At 45.9% G+C, this 25,660-nt stretch overlaps 1 protein-coding gene across 8 annotated transcripts in view; it reads left to right on the top strand.

Annotated features, from left to right (window-relative positions):
- The window catches only part of LOC140188520 (protein polyglycylase TTLL10-like), a 171,638-nt gene that overhangs the window by 33,840 nt on the left and 112,138 nt on the right, over window positions 1-25,660 (top strand). For 7 of the 8 annotated variants that reach the window (XM_072244877.1, XM_072244876.1, XM_072244874.1 and 4 more), the window contains one exon: window positions 539-677. In XM_072244877.1, the coding sequence (XP_072100978.1) occupies window positions 623-677 (55 nt within the window). In that variant the 5' untranslated portion in view covers window positions 539-622. The remainder of the gene's footprint in view (window positions 1-538; window positions 678-25,660) is intronic. The other variant, XM_072244875.1, reaches the window with a different exon arrangement.

Genomic DNA, 25,660 nt, shown 5'->3' with positions numbered 1-25,660 from the left:
CCTCTGACAGCCCTCCACACTATCCACAACACCCCCAACCTTCGTGTCATCAGCAAATTTACTAATCAGGTATAACTAATATTGCTGGCATATGTCATGAAATTTGTTGTTTTGTAGCAGCAGTACATTGTAATACATAATAAAAAAACTACAAATTACAATAAGGAAAACATATATAATTAAATAAATAAATAAGAGCGGGGGGAAAAAAAAAGAAAATAGTGAGGTTATGTTCATGGGTTCATTGTCCATTGTGAAATCAGATGGTGCAGGGAAGAAGCTGTTCCTGCAACATTGAGTGTGTGTTTTCAGGCTCCTGTCTCTCCTCCCCGATGGTAGCAATGAGAAGAGGACATGTCCTGGGTGGTGGGGGTCCTTAATGAGAGATTGCTCTCATATCTGTTTGCACCACATGCCCTGGCACATACAACTATCTTGTGTGAGACAGAAAACTTGCCTCATAAATCTGCACTAAACTTTCCCCCACTGCATATCCTCTCTAGTATATGAGAAAAAAAGACTGCACCTCTCCTTGCAGATGACACCAAGACCGGAGGTGTAGTGGACAGTGAGGAAGACTATTGGAGACTGCAGTGGATCTGGACCAGCTGAACAATGGCAGATGGAATATAATGCAGATGTGCGTGAGGTGCTGCACTTCCATGGGACCAGCCAGGGTAGGACTCACGCTGTGAGCGGTAGGACTCGCGCTGTGAGCGGTAGGACTCGCGCTGTGAGCGGTAGGACTCGCGCTGTGAGCGGTAGGACTCGCGCTGTGAGCGGTAGGACACTGAGGAATGTGGTGGAACAGAGTGACCTGGAAATTCCTTGAACCTGGCATCACAGGTATACAGGGTTGTAAAGAGAGCTTTTGGCACATTGGCCTTTGTAAACCAAAGTATTGAGTACATGAGATGGATGTTATGTTGTTGTACAAGACGTTGGCTACGCCTAATTTGGAGTATTGTTTGCAGTTCTGGTCACCTACCTACAGGAAAGATATCAAAAAGATTGAAAGATTTCAGAGAAAATCTACAAGGATGCTTCCAGGACTTGAAGACCCGAGTTACTGTGTAGGGAAAGATTGAATAGGTGAGGATTTTATTCCCTAGAATGTAGAGTACTGAGGGAAGATTTGATAGAGGCATGTAGACAGGGTAAATGCAAGCAGGCTTTTCCGCTGAGGTTCAGTGACACTGGAACTAGAGGTCATGGGTTAAGGGTAGAAGGTGAAATGTTTAAGGCAGGGGTTCCTGACCGTATTTTTATTCCATGGACCAATATCATTAGCCAAGGGGTCCGTGGACCTCAGGGTGGGAATCCCTGATTTAAGGGGAACCTGAGGTGAAGCATCTTCACTCAGAGGTGAGAGTGTGGAGTGAGCTGCCAGAGCAAGTGGTAGATGTCGGTTCGATTTCAATGTTTAAGAGTAATTTGGATAGGTACATGAATGGGAGGCTATGGAGGGATATGGGCCAGGTGTAGATGGATGGGACTAGGCAGATTAATAGGTCAGCATAGACTAGATGGGCCGAACAGCCTTTTTCTTTGCTGTAGTTTCTATGAATTCTGGCTCCCCTCCAACTATGCCTCAGTTTTACAAACTTCTTTCCGAATCCCCTCAGCCTCAGACACTCCACAGATAACTTCACTCAACTTCACTCGCCCTATCATTGAACGTTCCCACAACCTATAGACCCACTTTCGAGATTCATCTCACGCTCTTGAAACTTACCGCTTTTTTCTCTTTCTTTTTGTATTTGCACAGTTTGTTACTGGTTGTCTGCCCTGTTGTGTGTGGTCTTTCAATGGTTCTATTATGGTTAATGAATTTATTTATTGAGTATGCCCACAAGAAAATGAATCTTAGGGTTGTATATGGTGACATATATGTACTTTGATAATAAATTTACTTTGATCTTTGACCCTTTACCTCTTCCACTTTTCATCTCACAGCTTCTCATATCATTCCTTTCATTCTCCTGCCCCACTCACCTGCCTTCCCTCTCACCTGTACTCACCTACCTTCTCTCTCACCTGTACTCACCTACCTTCCCTCCCACCTGTACTCACTTACCCTCACTCTCACCTGTACTCACCCGCCTTCCCTCTCACCAGTACTCACCCACCTTCTCTCTCACTTGTACTCATCTACTTTCCCTCTCACCTGTACTCACCCGCCTTCCCTCTCACCTGTACTCACTTACCTTCCCTCTCACCTGTACTCACCTACCTTCCTTCTGTACTCACCTGCCTTCCCTCTCACCAGTACTCACCTACATTCTCTCTCACCTGTACTCACCTACCTTCCCTCCCACCTGTACTCACTTACCCTCCCTCTCACCTATACTCACCTGCCTTCCCTCTCACCTGTACTCACCTGCCTTCCCTCTCACCTGTACTCACCTACCTTCCCTCTCACCTGTACTCACCTACTTTCCCTCTCACCTGTACTCACTTACCTTCCCTCTCACCTGTACTCACTAACCTTCCCTCTCACCTGTACTCACCTACCTTCCCTCTCACCTGTACTCACTTACCTTCCCTCTCACCTGTACTCACCTACCTTCCCTCTCACCTGTATTCACTTACCTTCCCTCTCACCTGTACTCACCTACCTTCCTTCTCACCTGTACTCAGTTACCTTCCCTCTCACCTGTACTCACCTACATTCCCTCTCACCAGTACTCACCTACCTTCTCTCTCACCTGTACTCACCTACCTTCCCTCCCACCTGTACTCACTTACCTTCCCTCTCACCTGTACTCACCTACCTTCCCTCTCACCTGTACTCAGTTACCTTCCCTCTCACCTGTACTCACCTACCTTCCCTCTCACCAGTACTCACCTACCTTCTCTCTCACCTGTACTCACCTACCTTCCCTCCCACCTGTACTCACTTACCCTCCCTCTCACCTGTACTCACCCGCCTTCCCTCTCACCAGTACCCACCCACCTTCTCTCTCACCTGTACTCACCTACCTTCCCTCTCACCTGTACTCACCTACTTTCCCTCTCACCTGTACTCACTAACCTTCCCTCTCACCTGTACTCACTTACCTTCCCTCTCACCTGTACTCACTTACCTTCCCTCTCACCTGTACTCAACTACCTTCCCTCTCACCTGCCTTCCCTCTCACCTGTACTCACTTACCTTCCCTCTCACCTGTACTCACCTACCTTCCCTCTCACCTGTACTCACCTGCCTTCCCTCTCACCAGTACTCACCTGCCTTCTCTCTCACCTGTACTCACCTACCTTCCCTCTCACCTGTACTCACATATTTCCAGCCAGCTCCGCTCCTCCCTCCTTCCCCACCTTTTATTCCAGCTCTGCCCCCTTCCTTTGCAGTTTTGATGAAGGGTTTTAGCCCAAAGTATCAATTGTTACTCCCACTCCTCAGTCTAAATACGCCACCGTGCAGCTGGGTGCTGGAATTCCGACAGGCAGGATGCGCAGTCTCTCCACACGAGTGCCCTCCAGGGCTGTGTGCTGTGCCCACTGCTCTACACGACTCACACACAACTGCACAGCCGGACACCCCAGTAACCACATTGTCAAGGTCGCCAATGACGTGACAGTGGTGGTGCTCATCACCAATAGTGATGGAATGACCTACCGAGAGGAAGTGGAAGAGCTTAAGACTTGGTGCCGGGCAAATACTTCTTCCTCAATGAAGCAAGACAAAAGAGATATTTATCAATTCAGGAGAACTCACACCACTCTCACCTTCCTTTAAATTCCAGAAAGCTCACCAGTGCTGAAGAGAGCTGGACCATGCACGTCAGTTCTCACAACCTTCTACCGATGTACAGTAGAGAGTATCATGAGAAGCTGCGTCAGTGCATGGTACAGAAACTGCCCGAAGCATTACTATAGATATCAAGGACATACAATCTATAAAGAAAGGTGCTGAAAAATGGTCAATAACATCATGAAGGATCCTACCCACCCGGTTCATGGGCTGTTTGTCCCACTCCCATCAGGGAGGAGGCTACGTAGCATCCACACCAGGACCACCAGACTCAAAATCAGTTACTTTCCCCAAACAGTACATCTGATTAGGACTTCACGTGTGGCTTAGCTACTAAGCCCAGTGGAACCAATTCTACTGACAGGAGAACGGGCGAAGGTGGGCTATTGGGTTACAGTCACTTTGGGCAGTTGGGGTTTGTCAGCTCAGCTAAGAGAAGGAAAATTCTGATCTTAAATCTCCTTTGCCTAGTGATTATACCCACTCATGGGGAAGGCTTCAGGAGTAAACCCTGAGGAAAAATCCAGAGCTGGAGTCATTCGGGGGTTGAGTTCAATGTTGACCGGCAGCTCCTGCAGCTCCACTGGTGCCAAACTGTTTCGGTCTCTGCCGTTCTTTTAGGTTCGTCAGCAGGGTGGAGAGCAGGAGCTAGTTGCATGGGCAACATATTGTACTGCTCTGATTTATGCATCATGAAGAAAGCACGGACAAAATATCCATGATCAACCCTGAACAACGGAGGGCCTCAAGGCTGAACAAAACCTCCACCCACAAACCCACCCCTCCACACCCCCCACACCCCCACACCCTCCACACCCCTCCACACCCCTCCACAACCCCTACACCCTCCACACTCTCCACACCCTCCACAACCCCCACACCCCACCCCTCCACAACCCCTACACCCTCCACACTCTCCACACCCTCCACAACCCCCACACCCCCCACACCCCCACACCCCCACACCCCCACACCCCTCCACAACCCCCACACTCTCCACACCCCCACACCCCCCTACCCCCCTCACCATCCACACCCCCCACACCCTCCACACCCCCCACAACCCCGAAACGCTCCACACCCCCCACACCCTCCCGCACCCCCACACTCCTCCACACCCCCCTCACCCCCACACCCCCTCACAATCCATAACCCTCCACACCCTCCACACCCCCACACTCCCCACACTCCTCCACACCCCCTCACAATCCACACCCCTCCACACCCCCACACTCTCCACACCCCTCCACACCCCCCCACACCCTCTACACCCCCACATCCTCCACACCCCCAACACCTCCCACACTCCCCTCACCCCCCACACCCCTCCACACCCCCCACACCCCAAACACCCCCACACCCCCCACCACCACTACTTTATCATTTCCTGTCAATCTCCTTATATACAGTCGCTCCTGAGCCTAGCGTCACTTTATGGACATACAATCAATGAAAATTAGCTATCTAGTGTGTTTATATTTGCTTTTCATTATTGTATTCATGGTCTTAGTGTTGTTTTATATGCTGCAGCCAATCTGGAATAACAATTCTCTCATTCTCATTCACACTTGTGTACTGGAAATGACATTAAACAACCTTGAAACTTGTTTATTCCCCTCCATAGATGCTGCCTGGCCTGTTGAATTCCTCCAGCATTTTCTGTGTGGTGTTCAGTTTCAAGATGCTTCTCCTGGGGGATTTATCTCCTCAATTTATAGAAAGTACCCCAAAAAGAAACATTCCAGCTAACAAATTAGTTTTCATTTTTACTTAATTTATTTCTCCCCTTCTTACACAAGTTCACCCAGTTTGAGAAAGGTTGCTGCTTTCAGAAAGCCCTTCAACTTATGAATTAATTTAGGCAGTGGGATGAACTTTTGAGCAGTTTGGAAATCTTGCCTGTGGTTATTAACTTGTGAAGCAGGTCTTGGTTTATGTCAATGCTTTGTTTTGGTATTTCCATAGCATTTTTATAATTAGCATTTGATAACTACGTATTTACATACTCCCTTTCAAACCACTTTTCAAAGAATGTGTCTCAGCCCAAAATGTCGACTCTTTATGCATTTTCATAGACCTGCTGCAATTCTCCAGCATTTTGTGGGTAATACTTTTAAATGCTTTGGTTTTGTGAAAATGTGGATCCTCTGTAAAACTGGTTTGTACTGTTTGGGCTACTGCATATGTAATCCTAGCATTTCAGAGTCTTCAATCATCCCTGTCCCTACATTGTCAATTACACAACTGATGCCGTGTCGCTGCTGTTCAGGAACTAGTTCCGCCTGCCTGTTTAAAAATGAGCCGAGACTGAAACTTGGACTCAGACCATTCCACCTCAGACCACAATAAGCTGAAAAAAAATATTAGTTGAACTATTTTGGAATAATGTGTTAGTTTTATGTCTAACTTCTCACATAAAGCATACAGGTGCTAATTGTGTAACTTTGAAAAACCTGTACTCTTAGGGTCTCTTAGAACCTCCAATGACCAATCAATACTTTTCATTTTCCGAGATCCTATTAAAGATCCATACTAGGCATGGCTAGGATGGTTGTGGGAAAGTCAGTGAGCTATTACACACACCACGGGGAAAGCATGGCTGTAAACTGGCCGCTGATGTCAGTCGTATCATGATCATGAAATTAAATTTGCTGACGACATGACACTGATTGGCCTAATCTCAAATAACGAGGTGGCCTACAGGGAAGAAGTTGTGTCTCTGACACAGTGGTGTCAAGAAAACAACCTCTCCCTCAATGTTGCAAGAACAAAGGAGCTGGTTGTGGATTACAGGAGGAATGGAGATAAACTAATCCCTATTGACATCAATGGATCTGGGGTTGAGAGGGTAAACACCTTTAAATTAGCAATCTCGGGATTACTGCCTGTGCCACGCGACAGTGAGTATAGGAACAGAGTGCGATGGAGGATAAATGCGTGGCTGAGGGATTGGATCGGGGGCAGGGATTCAGATTTCTGGATCATGGGGACCTCTTTTGGGACAGGTGTGATCTGTACAAAAAGGACAGATTGCACTTGAATCCAAGGGAGACCAATATCCTGGCAGGAAGGATGGCTAAGGCTATTGGGGAGAGTTTAAACTAGAATTGCTGGGGGGGGCGGGGGGAGTGTTGGGAACCGAACTGAAGAGATGGAGGAAGGGGTGGTTGGCTCACAAGTAGAGAAAGCTTGTAGACAGTGCGAGAAGGAAGATAGGCAGGTGATAGAGAAGGAATATGTTCAAACCGATGGTTTGGGATGTGTCTATTTTAACGCAAAAAGCATCATGAACAAAGCGGATGAGCTTAGAGCATGGATCAGTACTTGGAGCTATGATGTTGTGGCCATTACAGAGACTTGGATGGCTCAGGGGCAGGAATGGTTACTTAGAGTGCCAGGCTTTAGATGTTTCAGAAAGGACAGGGAGGGAGGTAAAAGAGGTGGGGGTGTGGCACTGTTGATCAGAGATAGTGTCACGGCTGCAGAAAAGGAGGAAGTCATGGAGGGATTGTGTACTGAGTCTTTGTGGGTGGAAGTTAGGAACAGGATGGAGCCAATAACTCTACTGGGTGTTTTTTATAGACCACCCAATAGTAACAGGGACATTGAGAAGCAGATAAGGAGACAGATTCTGAAAAGGTGTAATAATAACAGAGTTGTCGTGGTGGGAGATTTTAGTTTCCCAAATATTGATTGGCATCTCCATAAAGCAAAGGGTTTAGATGGGGTAGGGTTTGTTACGTGTGTTCAGGAAGGTTTCCTGACACAATATGTAGATAAGCCTACAAGAGGAGAGGCTGTACTTGATCTGGTATTGGGAAATGAACCTGGTCAGGTGTCAGGTCTCTCAGTGGGAGAGCATTTTGGAGATAGTGATCATAATTCTATCTCACCATAGTACTGGAGAAAGATAGGAACAGACAAGTTAGGAAAGCGTTTAATTGGAGTAAGGGGAAATAAGAAGCTATCAGGCAGGAACTTGAATCATAAATTGAGAGCAGATGATTTCAGGGAAATGTATGGCAGAAATGTGGCAAGTGTTCGGGGGATATTTGCGTGACGTTCTTCATACGTTTCAATGAGACATGGAAAGGATGGCAGGATACAGGAACCGTGGTGTACAAAGGCTGTTGTAAATCTAGTCAAGAAGAACTTACGAAATGTTCAAAAACCTAGATAATGATGGCGATATAGAAGATTATAAGACTAGCAGGAAGGAGCTTAAGAATGAAATTAGGAGAGCCAGAAGGGACCATGAGAAGGCCTTGGTGGGCAGGATTAAGGAAAACCCCAAGGCATTCTACAAGTATGTGAAGAGCAAGAGGACAAGATGTGAGAGAATAGGACCAATCAAGTGTAACAGTGGAAAAGTGTGTATGGAACCAGAGGAGATAGCAGAGATATTTAACGAATACTTTGCTTCGGTATTCACTACGGAAAAGGATCTTGACAATTGTTGGGATGATTTACAGTGGACTGAAAAGCTTGAGCATATAGATATTAAGAAAGAAGATGTGCTGGAGCTTTTGGAAAGCATCAAATTGGATAAGTCTCCAGGACCGGACGAGATGTACCCCAGGCTACTGTGGGAGGTGAAGGAGGAGATTGCTGAGCCTCTGGTGATGATCTTTGCATCATCACTGTGGATGGGAGAGGTTCAAGAGGATTGGAAGGTTGCAGACGTTGTTCTCTTATTCAAGAAAGGGAGTAGAGATAGCCCAGGAAATTATAGATATGTGAGTCTTACTTCAGTGGTTGGTAAGTTGATGGAAAAGATCCTGAGAGGCAGTATTTATGAACTTTTGGAGAGGTATAATATGATTAGGAATAGTCAACATGGCTTTGTCAAAGGCCAGTTGTGCCTTTTGAGTCTGATTGAACTTTTTGAGAATGTGACTAAACACATTGATGAAGGAAGAGCGGTAGATGTAGTGTATATGGATTTCAGCAAGGCATTTGGTGAGGTACCCCATGCAAGGCTTATTAAGATAGTAAGGAGGCATGGGATCCAAGGGGACCTTGCTTTGTGGATCCAGAACTGGCTTGCCCACAGAAGGCAGAATGGTTGTAGACAGGTCATATTCTGCATGGAGGTCAGTGACCAGTGGAGTGCCTCAGTGATCTGTTCTGGAACCCCTTCTCTTCATGATTTTTATAAATGACCTGGATGAGGAAGTGGAGGGATGGGTTAGTAAATTTGCTGATGACACAAAGGTTGGGGGTGTTGTGAATAGTGTGGAGGGCTGTCAGAGGTTACAACGGGACATCGATAGGATGCAAAACTGGGCTGAGAAGTGGCAGATGGAGTTCAACCCAGATAAGTGTGAGGTGGTTCATTTTGGTAGGTCAGATATGATGGCAGAATATAGTATTAATAGTAAGATTCTTGGCAGTGTGGAGGATCAGAGGGATCTTGGGGTTGAAGTCAATAGGAAACTCAAAGCAGCTGTGCAGGTTGGCTCTGTGTTTAAGAAAGCATACGATGCATTGGCCTTCATCGATCGTGGCATTGAGTTTAAAGAGCTGAGAGGTAATGTTGCAGCTTTATAGGACCCTGGGCAGACCCCACTTGGAGTGCTGAGCTCAGTTCTGGTTACCTCACTACAGGAAGGACGTGGAAACTATAGAAAGGGCGCAGAGGAGATTTACAAGGATGTTGCCTGGTTTGGGGAGCATGCCTTATGAGAATAGGCTGAGTGAACTCGGCCTTTTCTCCTTGGAGCGGCGGAGGATGAGAGTGACCTGATAAAGATGTATAGGATGATGAGAGGCATTGATCATGTGGGTGGTCAGAGGCCTTTTCCCAGGCCTGAAATGGCTAGCACGAGAGGGCATAGTTCTAAGGTGCTTGGAAGTAGGTACAGAGATGTCAGGGGCAAGTTTTTTTTATACAGAGAGTGGTGAGCGTGTGTAATGGGCTGCCCGCGATGGTAGTAGAAGCAGATACAATAGGGTCTTTTAAGAGACTCCCAAATAGGTACATGGAGCTTAGAAAAATAGATGGCTATGGGTAACCCCAGGTATTTCTAAAGTAAGTACATGTTCGGCACAGCGTTGTGGGCCAAAGGGCTTGTAATGTGCTGTAGGTTTTCTATGTTTCTCTGTACCCAGGTGTACATCAAGGCCTACGGCCCCCCACACACATGCCCATATGCCCAAGGGTATATCGAGCTAATCTCATTTCTCAGCACTTGGCCTAATCTCTCTGTAAACTTGTCATCTATGTACCTTTCCACAACCATCTTAAACTTATTTAATGTACTAGCCTCATGCTCCCTGCTGCATAAAATAGGTACCCCTCAGGTTATTATCGCATCTTTCACCTTTAACCTTAGAGTGACGTCATCTAGTTTGATTCCCCAAGCCTGGAAAATAAAGTCTATTGACCCTATCAATGTCCCTCATGATTTTCTATATCTTACTCATACTCTCTCTGGCAGCTGGTTCTCTATATGTACTGCGTGGTGGAGTGGAGATACACCTCTACCAAAGGAGGTGTGAGGCACTCCTTCCTTCCGCTAGCCTGCAGGTCACCTTTGGAAAAGGTGTAGCACCCGCTTAGCACCCCAACCCCCACCGCCCTTGATCCGGGTCACGTGAAGCCATGGGAGCGGGTGGTGGGTGGTCGTACGAGCAGCTGGTGCGTATCACAAATCCTGGTTATGTGACCACTGACGCCAGGCAGACAATCGTTGAAGACTATTGATAATGGCAGGTATGACCCAATTTGTAGAGACACTGCCTAGGATGCAATGGCAAACCACTTCTGTGGAAAAATTTGCCAAGAACAATCAGGGGCATGAGACCAAAATCACCCACGACATATGACACGGCACAAAATGATGATGATGAGAACACACCTCAGTCCCTTACACTCCAAAGAGTAAAGGTCCAGCCTATCTAACCTCTCCCTATAACCCATTCCCTCGAATCCTGGCAACGTCATTGTAAATCTTTCTGGCACTCTCCAGTTTAATCACAGCTTCTCTATAACAGGGCATCAAAACTGAACAATACTCTGTGTGGCCTCACCAATGTCTTGTATAATGGAAACATAACCTCCAAACTTTGACATTGTGTGCCCTGACTGACAAAGGTCAGTATGCCAAGAACTCTCTTCACTGCTCCGTATACCAGTGACTATGCACCCGTACCCCAAGGTCCCTATCCTGTATCAGGGCCCTTCTGTTCAATGTAAAATTCCTACCTTAAGTTGTCCTTCCAATGTCATTAATAGACATTATCATCTACTTACTACCTACTCAGACATTCAAGATTCCACTGCAATTCTTCATATTTCCCTTCATACAAACCATTTTGGTGCCATCTGTAAACTTACTAATGGTTCCTTCGGATTCTGGAATGAAATATCAGCTTGGTTTCTCTCATCGTTGCCGCCTGAATTGATGAGTGCAAAAGGCAGGCTTCAACTTGGAATCTTGGCTGCATGATCAGTGGTCACTGACCTCTAGGCAGAACATACTTTATCTACTGATATGAGAGTACTGTTTTTTTAATTTTTCATGCCATGCGGGAGTGGGGGAGTTGATGTCTTTTCTTTCATCAACTTCCATGGTCTTTCTGTATTTCATGGCTATCTGGAGAAGACAACTATCAGAATTGTATTATATGTGCTTACTTTGACAGTAAAATGAAGCTTTGAAACTTTGCTCTGCTTTCTTTGGACAAGCCAATTCTGAATCCACACAGCCAGGTTTCCCTAGATCGCAAGCCTCCAGATTTTCTGAATGAGCCTACCACAGGGAACCTCGTCAAATGCCGTACTAAAATCCATGTGCACCACATCCATTGCTCTACCTTCATCCATTTGTTTCATCATATCCTCAAAGAATTCAATCAGGCTCATGAGGCATGACGTGCACCACATGAAGCCATGTTGACTAAGCCTACTCAGACTATGTTCTCCAAATGCTCATAAATCCTCTCCCTAAGAATCCTCTCCAATAGTTAGCATGGCACTTCACTTGTCTATAATTCGCAGGATTATCCCGATTATCTTTCTTGAACAAAGGAATATTATTTACAATAATATATCATGCCTCTTGGGTCTGTGCTGATGCTGGAACAGAGAGAGCTTGGGATAGTGATGGCCTGGTCTGGCACGTACTGTGCTGGTGTGGCAGGATCAGGTGCATCTCCATATTTTCTCATCGGGAGGTGTTTGCAATGTCAAATTAGCTGGATGTGACTTTGGCATCTTTACTTTAGTGCCTGGGTGGATTCAGTCTTTCTAGTTTTACTATTTAGTTTTGAGATACTGTTTTTGATGCATTGGTAACCATAACACCATAAGATCTTTACAAAGAGCAGTTAAGAGCCCAACATGATGTTGTGATCAGAAGTCATAGATCAATAAAACAGGGAAAAGTGGCAGATTTTCTTCTGTTAATGACATTGGTGAATCATCAACTTAATGGCATTTTAATGACGAGGATTTCTTCAGCTTGTAATGTCAACGTATCTATTATTTTAATTGTGTAATGAATTCTTAGCTACACCACACCCAGAAATACTTTAATACTTTTTAACTAAACAGGTTGAACCAGCATTGACATTTTAATTGTTTAGTAAGTATCGCTGCAGTATACACTTCCCTTTGAGCATCACATCTGAACCCACTCCCACTGCCTTTGGTAGTAACTACGTTAAATTTAGTACAGAGTTCCGTAAATTCAGGAACTCACTGTCTGGGTTTTCAGTTAATGGAATCATTTTGTTCTCTACCAGCATTGTGTCAATCAAAGGTATGAATGGCTTGTCTTTAATCCAAGGGTCTACCCTCCTGCCCTGTCCAGGGAGGTACCAAACCTCATTTTAAGCATCAAGGAGCCAATCCTAAACTACAGAGTAACATACACGAGATGCTGGAGGAACTCAGCAGGTCAGGCAGCACCTGTGGAAATGAATAAGCTGCCAGCCTTTTGGGCAGAGACCCTTCATCAGGACCGGAAATGTAGTGGGAAAGATGCCAGAATGAAAAGGTGGGGGGAGGGTGGAAAGAGAACTAGCTAGAAGGTGATAGATGAAGCCAGGTGGGTGGGGGGGGGGGAGGCAAATGGCTAGAGGAGAGGAGACTAAAGTACAAGATCATCTCTACATCTTCACCCTCTGCCTGCCTGTTGGTGAACAAGGGTCATGGTGCCTGATTTCTGGGCATGTGCTGACAAGTCTAAGGAGTTTCTACATACAGCCTATGACCATATGCGTTTTGTAAAGACCATAAGATATAGGAGCAGAATTAGGCCATTTGGCCCATTGAGTCTGCTCTGACATTTTATCATGGCTGATCTATTTTTCCTCTTAGCCCCAATCTCCCGCCTTCTCCCCATATCATTTCATACCCTGACCAATCAAGAATATATGCGCCTCTACCTTACATATATATAGACTTGGCCTCCACAGCTGCCTATGGAAACAAACTCCACAGATTCATCGCTCTCTGGCTAAAGAAATTCCTCTTCATCTCCGTTCTAAAAGGACACTCCTCTATTCTGAGGCTCTGCCCTCCGGGTTTAGACTCTCCAACTGCAGGAAATATCTATATCCACTCTTTTGAGGCCTTTCACCATTTGACAGGCTTCAATGAGGTCACCCCTCATTCTTCGGAATTCCACAGAATACAGGCCCAGAGCCATCAAACATTCCTCATATGACAAGCCATTTCATCCTGGAATCATTTTCATGAACTTCCTTTGAACAGTCTCCAGTTTCAGCACATCCTTTCTAAAATAAGAGACCCAAAACTGCTCATAATACTCCAAGTGAGGCCTCACCAGTGTTTTATAAAGTCTCAACATTACACTCTTGCTTGTATATTCTAGACCTTTTGAAATGAATGCAAACATTGCATTTGCCTTCCTCACCACAGACTCAACCTGCACAAGGACTCCCAAGTCCCTTTGTGCCTCAGCTTTTCTTTTTGAATTTTCTCTCCATTTAGAAAATAGTCAGCCCTTTTATTTCATCTACCAAAGTGACTGACCATACACTTCCCAACATTGTATTCTATCAGCCACTTCTTTGCCCATTCTCCACATCTAAGTCTTTCTGTAGCCTCTCTATATCCTCTGTGTCCTCAAAACTACCTGTCCCTCCACCTGTCTTTGTATCATCCTCAAACTTTGCAACAAAGTCATCAATTCTGTCATCCAAATCATTGAAATATAACATAAAAAGCACTCCCTACACAGACTCCTGTGGACCACTAGTCACTGGCAGCCAACCAGAAAAGGGTCCCTTTATTCCCAATCTTTTCCTCCTGCCAATCAGCCAAAGCTTTATCCATGCTAATATCTTTCCTGTAATGACCATAAGATATAGAAGCAGGAGTAGGTCATTCGGCCCATCAAGTCTGCTCTGCCATTCAATCATGGACTGATTCAATTCTTCCAGTCATCCCCACTCACCTGCCTTCTCCCCATACCCTTTGATGCCCTGGCTAATCAAGAACCTATCTACCTCAGCCTTAAATACACCCAATGACTTGAACTCCACAGCAGCTCGTGGCAACAAATTCCACAGATTTACCACCCTCTGACTAAAGTAAATTCTCCACATCTCAGTTCTACATGGACATCCTTCAATCCTGAAGTCATGCCCTCTTGTCCTAGACTCTCCTACTATGGGAAATAACTTTGCCATATCGAATCTGTTCAGACCTTTTAATGTTAGGAATGTTTCTATGAGATCCCCCCTCATTCTCCTGAACTCCAGGGAATACAGCCCAAGAGCTGCCAGACATTCCTCATACAGTAACCCTTTCATTCCTGGAATCATTCTCGTGAATCTTCTCTGAACCCTCTCCAATGTCAGTATATCCTTTCTACAATAAGGAGTCCAAAACTGCACACAATACTCCAAGTGTGGTCTCACAAGTGCCTTATAGAGCCTCAACATCACATCCCTGCTATACTTCTATATTTCTAGAAATGAATGCCAACATTTCATTCACCTTCTTCACCACCAACTCAACCTGGAGTTTAACCTTTAGGGTATCCTGCACAAGGACTCCCAAGTCCCTTTGCATCTTTACATTTTGAATTCTCTCCCCATCTAAATAATAGTCTGCCCATTTATTTCTTCCACCAAAGTGCATGACCATACACTTTCCAACATTGTATTTCATTTGTCACTTCTTTGCCCATTTGCCCTAAACTATCTAAGTCGCTCTGCAGGCTCTGTTTCCTCAACACTACCTGCTCCTCCACCTATCTTTGTATCATCAGTAATGGGCTCTTAATTTGCTAAGCAGCCTTTTTTGTGACACCTTGTCAAAGGACTTCTGAAAATCCAATTACACAAGCAACACACATCAAAGTTGCTGGTGAATGCAGCAGGCCAGGCAGCATCTCTAGGAAGAGGTGCAGTCGACATTTCGGGCCGAGACCCTTCGTCGGGACTAACTGAAGGAAGAGTGAGTAAGGGATTTGAAAGTTGGAGGGGGAGGGGGAGATACAAAATGATAGGAGAAGACAGGAGGGGGAGGGATAGAGCCAAGAGCTGGACAGGTGATAGGCAAAAGGGGATACGAGAGGATCATGGGACAGGAGGTCCAGGAAGAAAGACAAGGAGGGGGGAGGACCCAGAGGATGGGCAAGAGGTATATTCAGAGGGACAGAGGGAGAAAAAGGAGACTGAGAGAAAGAATGTGTGCATAAAAATAAGTAACAGATGGGGTACGAGGGGGAGGTGGGGCCTTAGCGGAAGTTAGAGAAGTCGATGTTCATGCCATCAGGTTAGAGGCTACCCAGACAGAATATAAGGTGTTGTTCCTCCAACCTGAGTGTGGCTTCATCTTTACAGTAGAGGAGGCCGTGGATAAACATGTCAGAATGAGAATGGGATGTGGAATTAAAATGTGTGGCCACTGGGAGATCCTGCTTTCTCTGGCGGACAGAGCGTAGATGTTCAGCAAAGCGGTCTCCCAGTCTGCGTCTGGTCTCGCCAATATATAAAAGGCCACACCAGGAGCACCGGACGCAGTATATCACCCCAGTTGACTCACAGGTGTATGTGGCCTTTTATATATTGGCGAGACCCGACGCAGACTGGGAGACCGCTTTGCTGAACATCTACGCTCTGTCTGCCAGAGAAAGCAGGATCTCCCAGTGGCCACACATTTTAATTCCACATCCCATTCCCATTCTGACATGTCTATTCACGGCCTCCTCTACTGTAAAGATGAAACCACACTCAGGTTGGAGGAACAACGCCTTATATTCCGTCTGGGTAGCCTCCAACCTGATGGCATGAACATCAACTTCTCTAACTTCCGCTAAGACCCCACCTCCCCCTCGTACCCCATCTGTTACTTATTTTTATGCACACATTCTTTCTCTCAGTCTCCTTTTTCTCCCTCTGTCCCTCTGAATATACCTCTTGCCCATCCTCTGGGTCCCCCCCTCCTGTCTTTCTTCCCGGACCTCCTGTCCCATGATCCTCTCGTATCCCCTTTTGCCTAACACCTGTCCAGCTCTTGGCTCTATCCCTCCCCCTCCTGTCTTCTCCTATCATTTTGGATCTCTCCCTCCCCCTCCAACTTTCAAATCCCTTACTCACCCTTCCTTCAGTTAGTCCTGACGAAGGGTCTCGGCCTGAAACGTCGACTGTACCTCTTCCTACAGATGCTGCCTGGCCTGCTGCGTTCACCAGCAACTTTGATGTGTGTTGCTTGAATTTCCAGCATCTGCAGAATTCCTGTTGTTTGCATCCAATTACACAACATCAACTGATTCTACTTTGCCTATCCTTCATGTTATTTCTTCAAATAATTCCAAATGGCTGGTTTCCTCTGGCTATTCCAGTTTCCCCCCACATTCTGAAGATGTATGGTTTCGGGTTAGTGATCTGTGGGCATGCTTTGTTGGGGCCAGAAGCATGGCGACACTTGTGGTCTGTCCAGCACCAACCTTGCTGATTTGATTCAAAGGAAGCATTCCAGTGTATGTTTCAACATTTATGTGACAAACAAAGCAAACCTTTATCTTTAGCATTTACTTATCTTGTATGAACAAAGGGTTTTAGTCATGCGATAAAAATGAATGTATCTGCTCGTTAATAATGAAAACAAAAGTTAAATACTGCAGGTGCTGGAAATCCAAAATTTATTTGGTCGTTAAGAGGTTAATGATTGCAAGGTTGCTGTTTTTGTGTTGGTGTTAGTCACCTGCTCCACCTGGTTCCCAATCTGCAGGTAATGTGCCGAGTGTGGATCCCTCTGCGGTAAATCTTCATAGCAACCAGCTCACGTCACGCAGATTGTCTCACAAAGGAGTGGAACTGCAAAAACAGGAAGCCCCATATGCAAATCTCACCTTATCCACACTTTGCCAATGATCACTGTGCAATTTAAACAAAACACCAGAGTGAATTTCACATTGAGATGGAATGACTGCTCAGTTTTGAAATAATGTAAAATTACTTTTCTTTAAAAATGTTTTAAAGTCACACCCTTGTTGCAATAAAGTTTCTGAATTGGAACTTTCAACTTAATGTCAATGAATGTCTCTGTTGATAACATGCACTGCAGGCAAGAAAAAAATTACTGAAATATTTTACTGTAAACAAATTTATTTTGTTGGCCGTTACTAAGCTGTTGATCTTCAAATGGAACACTTTATTAACACGTTATTCCCCTCCATAGGTGCTGCCTGACCTGCTGAGTTCCTCCAGCATTTTGTGCATGTTGCTCTGGATTTCCAGTATCTACAGAATTTTGAGTTTGTGTTATTTAAAAAGCAAGACTACAGCAGAGTTCACATTAAAGAGTCTGCTGGACATTTGGGTTTTCAACAGCAATTCAATAACTTTATGGACACTCTACAGAAATCAGCTTTCATTTCCAAATTAAGTGAAAATGAATTGTGTTCGCTAACTATTCTGGTGACTTCTGAACTGGGAATCCTAATGTTACATTTCTACACGCATCCTGCAGATGCTGGAAATCCAGAGTAACACAAACAAAATGTTGGAGGGACTCTGCAGGACAGGCAGCATCTATGGGGGGAGAATAAACAGCTGACATCTCAGGCAGAGACCTTTCATCAGGGCTGGAAAGGAAGGGAGCAGAAGCTGATAAAAGGTGGTGGGGTGGCAAAGAGTACAGGCTGGCAGGTGATATATGAAACCAGGTGAGATAGAAGGTGGGTGGGATGAAGTGAGAAGCTGGACAAGAATAGGTGGGAAAGGTCAAGGGGTAAAGTATAAATCTAATAGGAGAGGACAGTGGATCATTGAAGGAGAAGGAAGCCTACCAGAGGTGATGGACAAGTATGGATTACACCCTAAGTATGCTCCCTTCCTCTTCTTGATGAGATGTTCCATCTCTCTTGTCAACCATGGCTCCTTCACCTTACTATCCTTTTCTTGCCTCAATGTGACAAACGTATCCATAACCATAAGACTATAATACCACAAGACATAAAAGCAGAATTAGGCCATTTGGCCCATCAAGTCTGCTCGGCCATTCAATCATGGTTGATCTTTTTTTCCCCTCCTCAACCCCACTCCCCGGCCTTCTCCCCATAACCTTTGAAGCCATGTCCAATCAAGAACCTATCAAGTTCTGCTTTAAATACACCCAATTACCTGGCCTCCACAGCTGCCTGTGGTAATAAGTTCCACAAATTCACCACCCCCTGGCTAAAGAAATTTCTCTGCATCTCTATTTTAATTGGATGCCCCTCTATCCTGAGGCTGTGCTCTCTTGTCCTAGACTCCCCCACCATGGGAAACATCCTTTCCAATTCTACTCTGTCTAGGCCTTTCAAATGTCGAAAGGTTTCAATGAGATCCCCCCCTCATTCTTCTAAATTCCAGTGAGTACAGACCCAGAGCTATCAGATGCTCCTCGTATGATAACCCTTTAATTCCTGGAATCATCCTTGTGAACCTCCTCTGAACCCTCTACAATGTCAGTACATCCTATCTTGCCTGAGGAGCCCAGAACTGTTCACAATACAATGTATATTTGGATTTTCAGAAGGCCTTTGACAAGGTGCCACACATGAGGCTGCCGACCAAGTTAAGAGCTCATGGTATTACAGGAAAGATACTGACATGGTTACAGTATTGGCTGATTGGTAGGAGGCAGCATGTGGGAATAAAAGGATCCTTTTCTGGTTGGCTGCCAATAGCTAGAGTGGAGTGACATTTGCAATTTTCCAGTCCTCTGGCACCATGCCAGAGTCCAATGATTTTTGAAAGATCATTATTAATGCCTCCACAATCTCTACTGCTTCCTCTTTCAGAACCCAAGGGTGCAGTTCATCTGGTCCAGGTGACTTATGTACCCTTAGGTCTTTCAGCTTTTTGAACACCCCTCCCTTGTAATAGTAACTGCACTCTCTTCTCTTCCCTCACACCCTTTAAGATCTAGCACTCTGCTAGTGTCTTCCACAGTGAAGACCGAAGCAAAATACTCACTTAGTTCATCTGCCATCTCCTTGTCCCCTATTATTATTTCTCCAGCCTCATTTCCTAGCTGCCCGAAATCCACTCTCATCTCTTATTTATTTAACACAATTGAAAAGGCTTTATGATCTACTTTGATATTGTTTGCTAGCATGTTTCATATTCCATCTTTTCCCTCTTAATGATTCCTTTAGTTGCTTTCTGTAGGGTTGTAAAAGCTTCTGAAACCTGTCTCCCTGCTAATTTTTGCTTTGTTGTATGCCCCCTCTTTTGCTTTTACATTAGTTTTGACTTCCCTTATCAGGCATCATTGTACTATTTTGTCATTTGAGTATTTCTTCATTTTTGGAATGCATCGATCCTGCACCTTCCTCATTTTTCCCCAAAAATTCATGCCATTGCTGCTCTGCTGTTATCCCTGCAAGCATCTCCTTCCAATTTACTTTGGCCAACTCCTCTCTCATACCACTGTAATTTCATTTACTCCACTGAAATACTGCTACATCAGAGTTTACTTTCTCCCTCTCAAATTTCAAGTTGAACTCAATCATATTGTGATCACTGCCTCCTGAGGGTTCTTTTACCTTAAGCTCCCTAATCGCCTCCAGTTCATTACATAACCCCCAATCCAGTATAGCTGACCCCCTGGTTGGCTTAACAACAAACTGCTCTAAAATGCTATCTCTTAGGCATTCTACAAACTCACTCCTGAGTTCCATTTCCAACCCGATTTTCCCCCAATCGACCTGCATGTTGAAATCTCCCATGACTACCATAACATTGCCCTTCTGATATGTCTTTTCTGATTCCTGTTGTAACCTGTGGTCCACCTCCAGCCACTGTTTGGAGGCCTGTATATAACTGCCATCGACGTCCCTTTACCCTTCAAGCTTCTTAACTCAATCCACAAGGATTCAACATCTTTCAATTCTATGTCACATCTTTCTACTGATTTGATGCCATTCTTTACCAGCAGAGCCACACCACTCCCTCTGCCTACCTTCCTATCGCTCCGATACAATGTGTAACCTTGGACATTCAGCTCCCAACTACAACCATCCTTCAGCCACGATTCAGTGATGGCCACAACAGCATATCAGATAATCTGTAAAAAGTGCAACAAGATCATTCACCTTATTTCTTATACTCTGTGCACTGAGATATAACACTGAGTGCTGCATTTGCTATCCTCTATGATTCTGCATCCCTAATGCATTGATACTCACTGAGCTGGCTGTAATTTTGTCCTGTCATCGCCTGCCCTTCCTGACAGTCTGACTGCACGCTATCTTTCCTTTTTTACCATCCGTCCTATCCTGAGTCCCTTCATTCCGGTTCTCAACCCCCCGCCAAATTAGCTTAAACCCTCCCCAACAGCTCTAACAAACCTGCCCGCAAGAATATTAGTCCCCCTCGGGTTCAGATGCAACACATCTTTTTTTGTACAAGTCATACCTCCCCGAGAGAGATCCCAGTGATCCGAGAACCTGAAGCCCTGTCCCTTGCACCAGCTTCTCAGCCACACAATCTGCCAAATCATCCTGTTTCTGCCCTCACTGGTGCATGGCAACAGGCAACAACCCAGCAACTACTACCCAGGTGGTCCGGCTTCTCAGCTCTCTAAATTCTTTCTTCAGGACCTCTTTGCTTCTCCTTCCCATGTCATTGGTATCAATATGTACCAAGACATCCGGCTGCTCTCCCCTCCCAGTTGTGGACATGATCCGAGATGTCCCTGACCCTGGCACCTGAGAGGCAACAGACCATTCAGTTGTCCCGTTCACATCCACAGAATCTGCTGTCTGCTCCCCTGACTAGAGTCCCCTATCACTACCACTCCCCTCTTCTCCCTTTCTCCTGCACCATGGACCGATGCTCAGTGCCAGTAACCCGGTCTCAGTGCATCCCCCAGGAGGTCATCCCCAAAGCAGTATCCAAAACTGTATAGTTATTATTGAGGGGGATAGCCATAGGGTGCTCTGCGTTAACTGCCTAATCCTGAACCCTATGCAAATGTTCTGTTAACCACCTCCATATGTCTGTTGGGAACATCTATTCCCAATTTATGCCTCCAACTTCCTGCCTAATAACATCATAATTAGTTTTTCCCCAATTAAATACTTCCCAACCTATCTGTTCCTGGGCTATTGGACAAAGTCAGGGAGTTGTATGCACATCTCAGAAATGTTTGCCCACCAAAAGATCTGACCCCTGACCAGGATTAGTGCCTAATACGAGATCCATTAGGGCCTGTCCTCTAGTCAACCTGTCTACATACTCTGTCAGGAATCCTTCCTGAACACACCTAACCAATTCTGCCTTATATAAAACTTGTGTATTAAGGAGGTACCAGTCAATATTAGAGAAATTGAAGTCACCCATAGCAACAACCCTGCTTTTCTTGCATCGTTCCAAAATCTGCCTCCCTATCAGTTCCTCAGTGTCTCTGCTACTGGGCATCGAAGGTTACGGGTAGAAGACAGGAGAGTGGGGTTGAGGGGGAAAATAAATCATCCATGATGGAATGGCAGAGCAGACTCGACGGGCTGAATGGCCTAATTCTGCTCTTATATCTTGTAGTCTAACATCAAGTAGCCAGTCCTGCCCTTGCAACAACCAAGTCTCCATAATTGCCAGAATATCATAATTCCATGTCCAAGTACAACTCCCTAATGCTTAACACGTTCACTAAACACATTTTAATCCAGCCAGCTGACTGTATTTATGCCCTGTCCGCTCTTTATCCTTCTTCACTGTCCCTCTACGCATTTACGCCAATGGCTCCATCTTCTGACCCCCATCCCCCTGACAAACTAGTTTACACCCTCACTAATAGTTCTAGTAAGCCTACCCACACGGACATTGACCCCCCATCACACTCAGGTGTAACCCATCACTTTCATACAGGTCATCCTTCCCCAGAAGAGACTCCAATGGCTCACAAATCCGCGCCACTGCCCCCATGCACCAGCCCTCCAGCCACACACTCTTCCACTGCATCTTCCTTTTCTAAGTGGTGTGTGTCGCAGACAGCACTACAGAAGTTACTACCCTCGAGATCTTGCTTCTTAAACTTCCTCCCAGCTCCCTATATTCACTCACTGGGACCACACCGCTTTTTCTATCTATGTCACTCATTACTAGTGTGAATCACCATCTCTGACTGTCACCCTCTCAATAGTTCTGTGGGCTCTGTCCAAGATATCACTGACCCTGGCACCTGGAAGGCAACACACTCACTCTCATCCACAGAATTCCCTGCCTGATGAATCCTTTATCAGCACCAGTCTCCTCCTCCCCCAGCTTCCCCTCTGAGCCACAGTGCCAGGGACTTATATGCTGCCGGCTTTTCCTGGTAGGTCCTCCCAGTATAGTCATACTTTATTGATCCTGGGGGAAATTGGTTTTCATTACAGTTGCACCATAAATAATATAGTAATAAAACCATAAATAGTTAAATAGCAATATGTAAATTATGCCAGTAAATTATGAAATAATCCAGGACCAGCCTATTGGCTCAGGGCATCTGACCCTCCAAGGGAGGAGTTGTAAAGTTTGATGGCCACAGGCAGGAATGACTTCCTATGACGCTCTGTGTTGCATCTCGGTGGAATGAGTCTCTGGCTGAATGTACTCCTGTGCCCAACCAGTACATTATGTAGTGGATGGGAGACATTGTCCAAGATGACATGCAACTTAGACAGCATCCTCTTTTCAGACACCACTGTGAGAGAGTCCAGTTCCATCCCCACAACATCACTGGCCTTAAGAATGAGTTTGTTGATTCTGTTGGTGTCTGCTACCCTCAGCCTGCTGCCCCAGCACACAACAGCAAACATGATAGCACTGGCCACCACAGACTCGTAGAACATCCTCAGCATCGTCCGGCAGATGTTCAATGACCTCAGTCTCCTCAGGAAATAGAGACAGCTCCGACTCCAAAGCAGTGTACTTGTTACTGAGGGGAACAGCCGCTGGTGTTATTACATATAATTCCCTCCACCTGACAGTCACCCAGCTACCTGCCTCCTGCAATTTAGGTCCGACTACCTCCCTGTAACTCTTGTCAATCAGCTCATCAGACTGATCTGGAGATCATCCCGTTGCAGCTGCAATTCCCCAACATATTCTGCAGGAGTCCATAGCCAGATACACTCCTCACCAGCACAGCCGCGAGGGGCACTGAAGGTCTCCCTGACTTCCCACATCATGTAAGATGAGCACATGATTGTTCTGGCTGCCATTCCCATGATTCTACCTGTGCAATAAGAAAGAAAGAGACCTTACCTGAAACTTGTCTCTGCACACCAGATACTCATCTCTCTATCCTAACATTGACCCACTCCAAACAGGCTGCAGTACCTGACCCTAACTTCCTTATATTTTTTTTTCTTTTCACAGTTTGTGGCATTTTTTGCCATTTCCTTAGCACTTGCCTGTTTTTTTGTGAGGCCAAGTTGTTAGCTCAACACTCAACCCAGCATCAATGGAAAGCGTGCAAGGAGCCGGCCAGATTCAGAACTCCAAACCATTTGCCTCAAAGTCCAGTGTTGATGCAACTACATCACCAGCCGGCTTTCCTCATATTGGCAGTTGCAAATTAGTTAATTAGCCTATCAATTATTGACATAAGCCCCACATGTGCCTCTTTCAGGATCCTGTTCAGTGAAATTTACCAGCAGGACATGCCTTGTTTAAACACTCCAGGTCCCGTATCCTGACAAGTGAGAATATTGCAGATTAGAGGAGCTAGGAGTGTAAGTACCTGGTTTCCTGAACCATCACAGATAGACGGGATGGGGAAGAAGGCTAATGGCACGCTGGACTTTGTGAGTCAGGGCAATGAATATAAAAACTAGGATGTAAAAGAGGTTGGTGAGGCTGCATTTGGAATAAAGCATTCAGTTTTGGTCACCCTGCTATGGGAAATATGCCAAGAAGCTGGATGAAGTACAGAGGAGATTTATACGGATATTGCTGGGATCTGAGGGGACTGAGTTACAGAAAGAAATTGAGGCTTTACTCACTGGAATATCGGAGAACGAGGGGTGATCATAGAGAGGCATAGATTGGGTCAATGTGCACAGTCTTTTCCCAGGGTTGGGAAATCAAGAACAAGAGGACAAGGTTTAAGGTGAGAGCGGAGAGATTTAATAGAAATCTGATGGGCAACCTTTGAGGCTGAGGCAGGGACATTTAACAACCTTTAAAAGTCACATACCTAGGAAAGATTTAGAGATATATGGGCCACATGGTCTGGTTTAGATGGTAATCTGGGTTTGTATGGTCCTCAGCAGGCCAGGCAGCATCTATGGAAAAGAGCACAGTGGATGTTTGGGGCTGACAACCTTCATCAGGACCATAGAGGTCAGAGGAGTCTGAGTAAGAAGGTGGGAAGAGAGGAGGAAGAAACACAAGGTGCATTACCAGATGTTCGAGAAATCGATGTTCATGCCATCAGGTTGGAGGCTACCCAGGCAGATTATAAGGTTTTACTCCTCCAGTCTGAGTGTGGTCTCATTGCAACAGTAAAGGAGGCCATGGACTGACACGTCGGAATGGGAATGGGAAGTGGAATTAAAATGGTTGGCCACTAGGAGATCCTGCTTTTTCTGGCATACAGAACACAGGTGCTCGGTAAGGTGGTTTCTCAATCTACGACGAGTCGCGCTAATATACAGGAGGCCACACCGGGAACACTGCATGCAATGGATGATCCCAACAGACTCACGAGTGAAGTGTCATCTCACCTGGTAGGACTATTTGGGGCCCTGGTTGGTAGTGGGGTAGGAAGGGTAGGGGCAGGTGTAGCACTTGTTCCGCTTGCAAGGATAGGTGCCAGGAGGGAGATCAGTGGAGGGGGACGAATGGACAAGGGAGTTGCTTAGGGAGTGATCCCTGCAGAAAGTGGGCAGGGGGAGGGTGGAAAAATATAGTTGGTGGTGGAATCCCAATGGAGATGGTGGAAGTTATGTAAAAGTTCGTGATGGACGCAGAGGCTGATGGGGTGGTATGTGAGGACAAGTGAAACCCTATCCCTGGTGGGGTGGCAGGAGGATGAGGTAAGAGCAGTGGGGTGGCAGGAGGATGGGGTAAGAGCAGTGGGATGGCGGGAGGATGGGGTAAGAGCAGTGGGGTGGCAGGAGGATGGGGTAAGAACAGTGGGATGGCGGGAGGATGGGGTAAGAGCAGTGGGGTGGCAGGAGGATGGGGTAAGAGCAGTGGGGTGGCAGGAGGATGGGGTAAGAGCAGTGGGGTGGCGGGAGGATGGGGTAAGAGCAGTGGGGTGGCAGGAGGATGGGGTAAGAGCAGTGGGGTGGCGGGAGGATGGGGTAAGAGCAGTGGGGTGGCAGGAGGATGGGGTAAGAGCAGACGTGCATGAAATGGAAGAGATGCGGTTGAGGCAGTGTTGATGGTGGAGGAAGGGAAGCTCCTTTCTTTGAAGAAGGAGGACACCTCCTTCGTTCTGGAATG

The sequence above is a fragment of the Mobula birostris genome, chromosome 27 (genome assembly GCF_030028105.1).
Source record: "Mobula birostris isolate sMobBir1 chromosome 27, sMobBir1.hap1, whole genome shotgun sequence".
Classification (NCBI taxonomy): Eukaryota; Metazoa; Chordata; class Chondrichthyes; order Myliobatiformes; family Myliobatidae; genus Mobula; species Mobula birostris.
The sequence above is the reverse complement of the archived record's forward strand: the minus strand, read 5'-3'. Positions and strand labels throughout refer to the sequence as shown.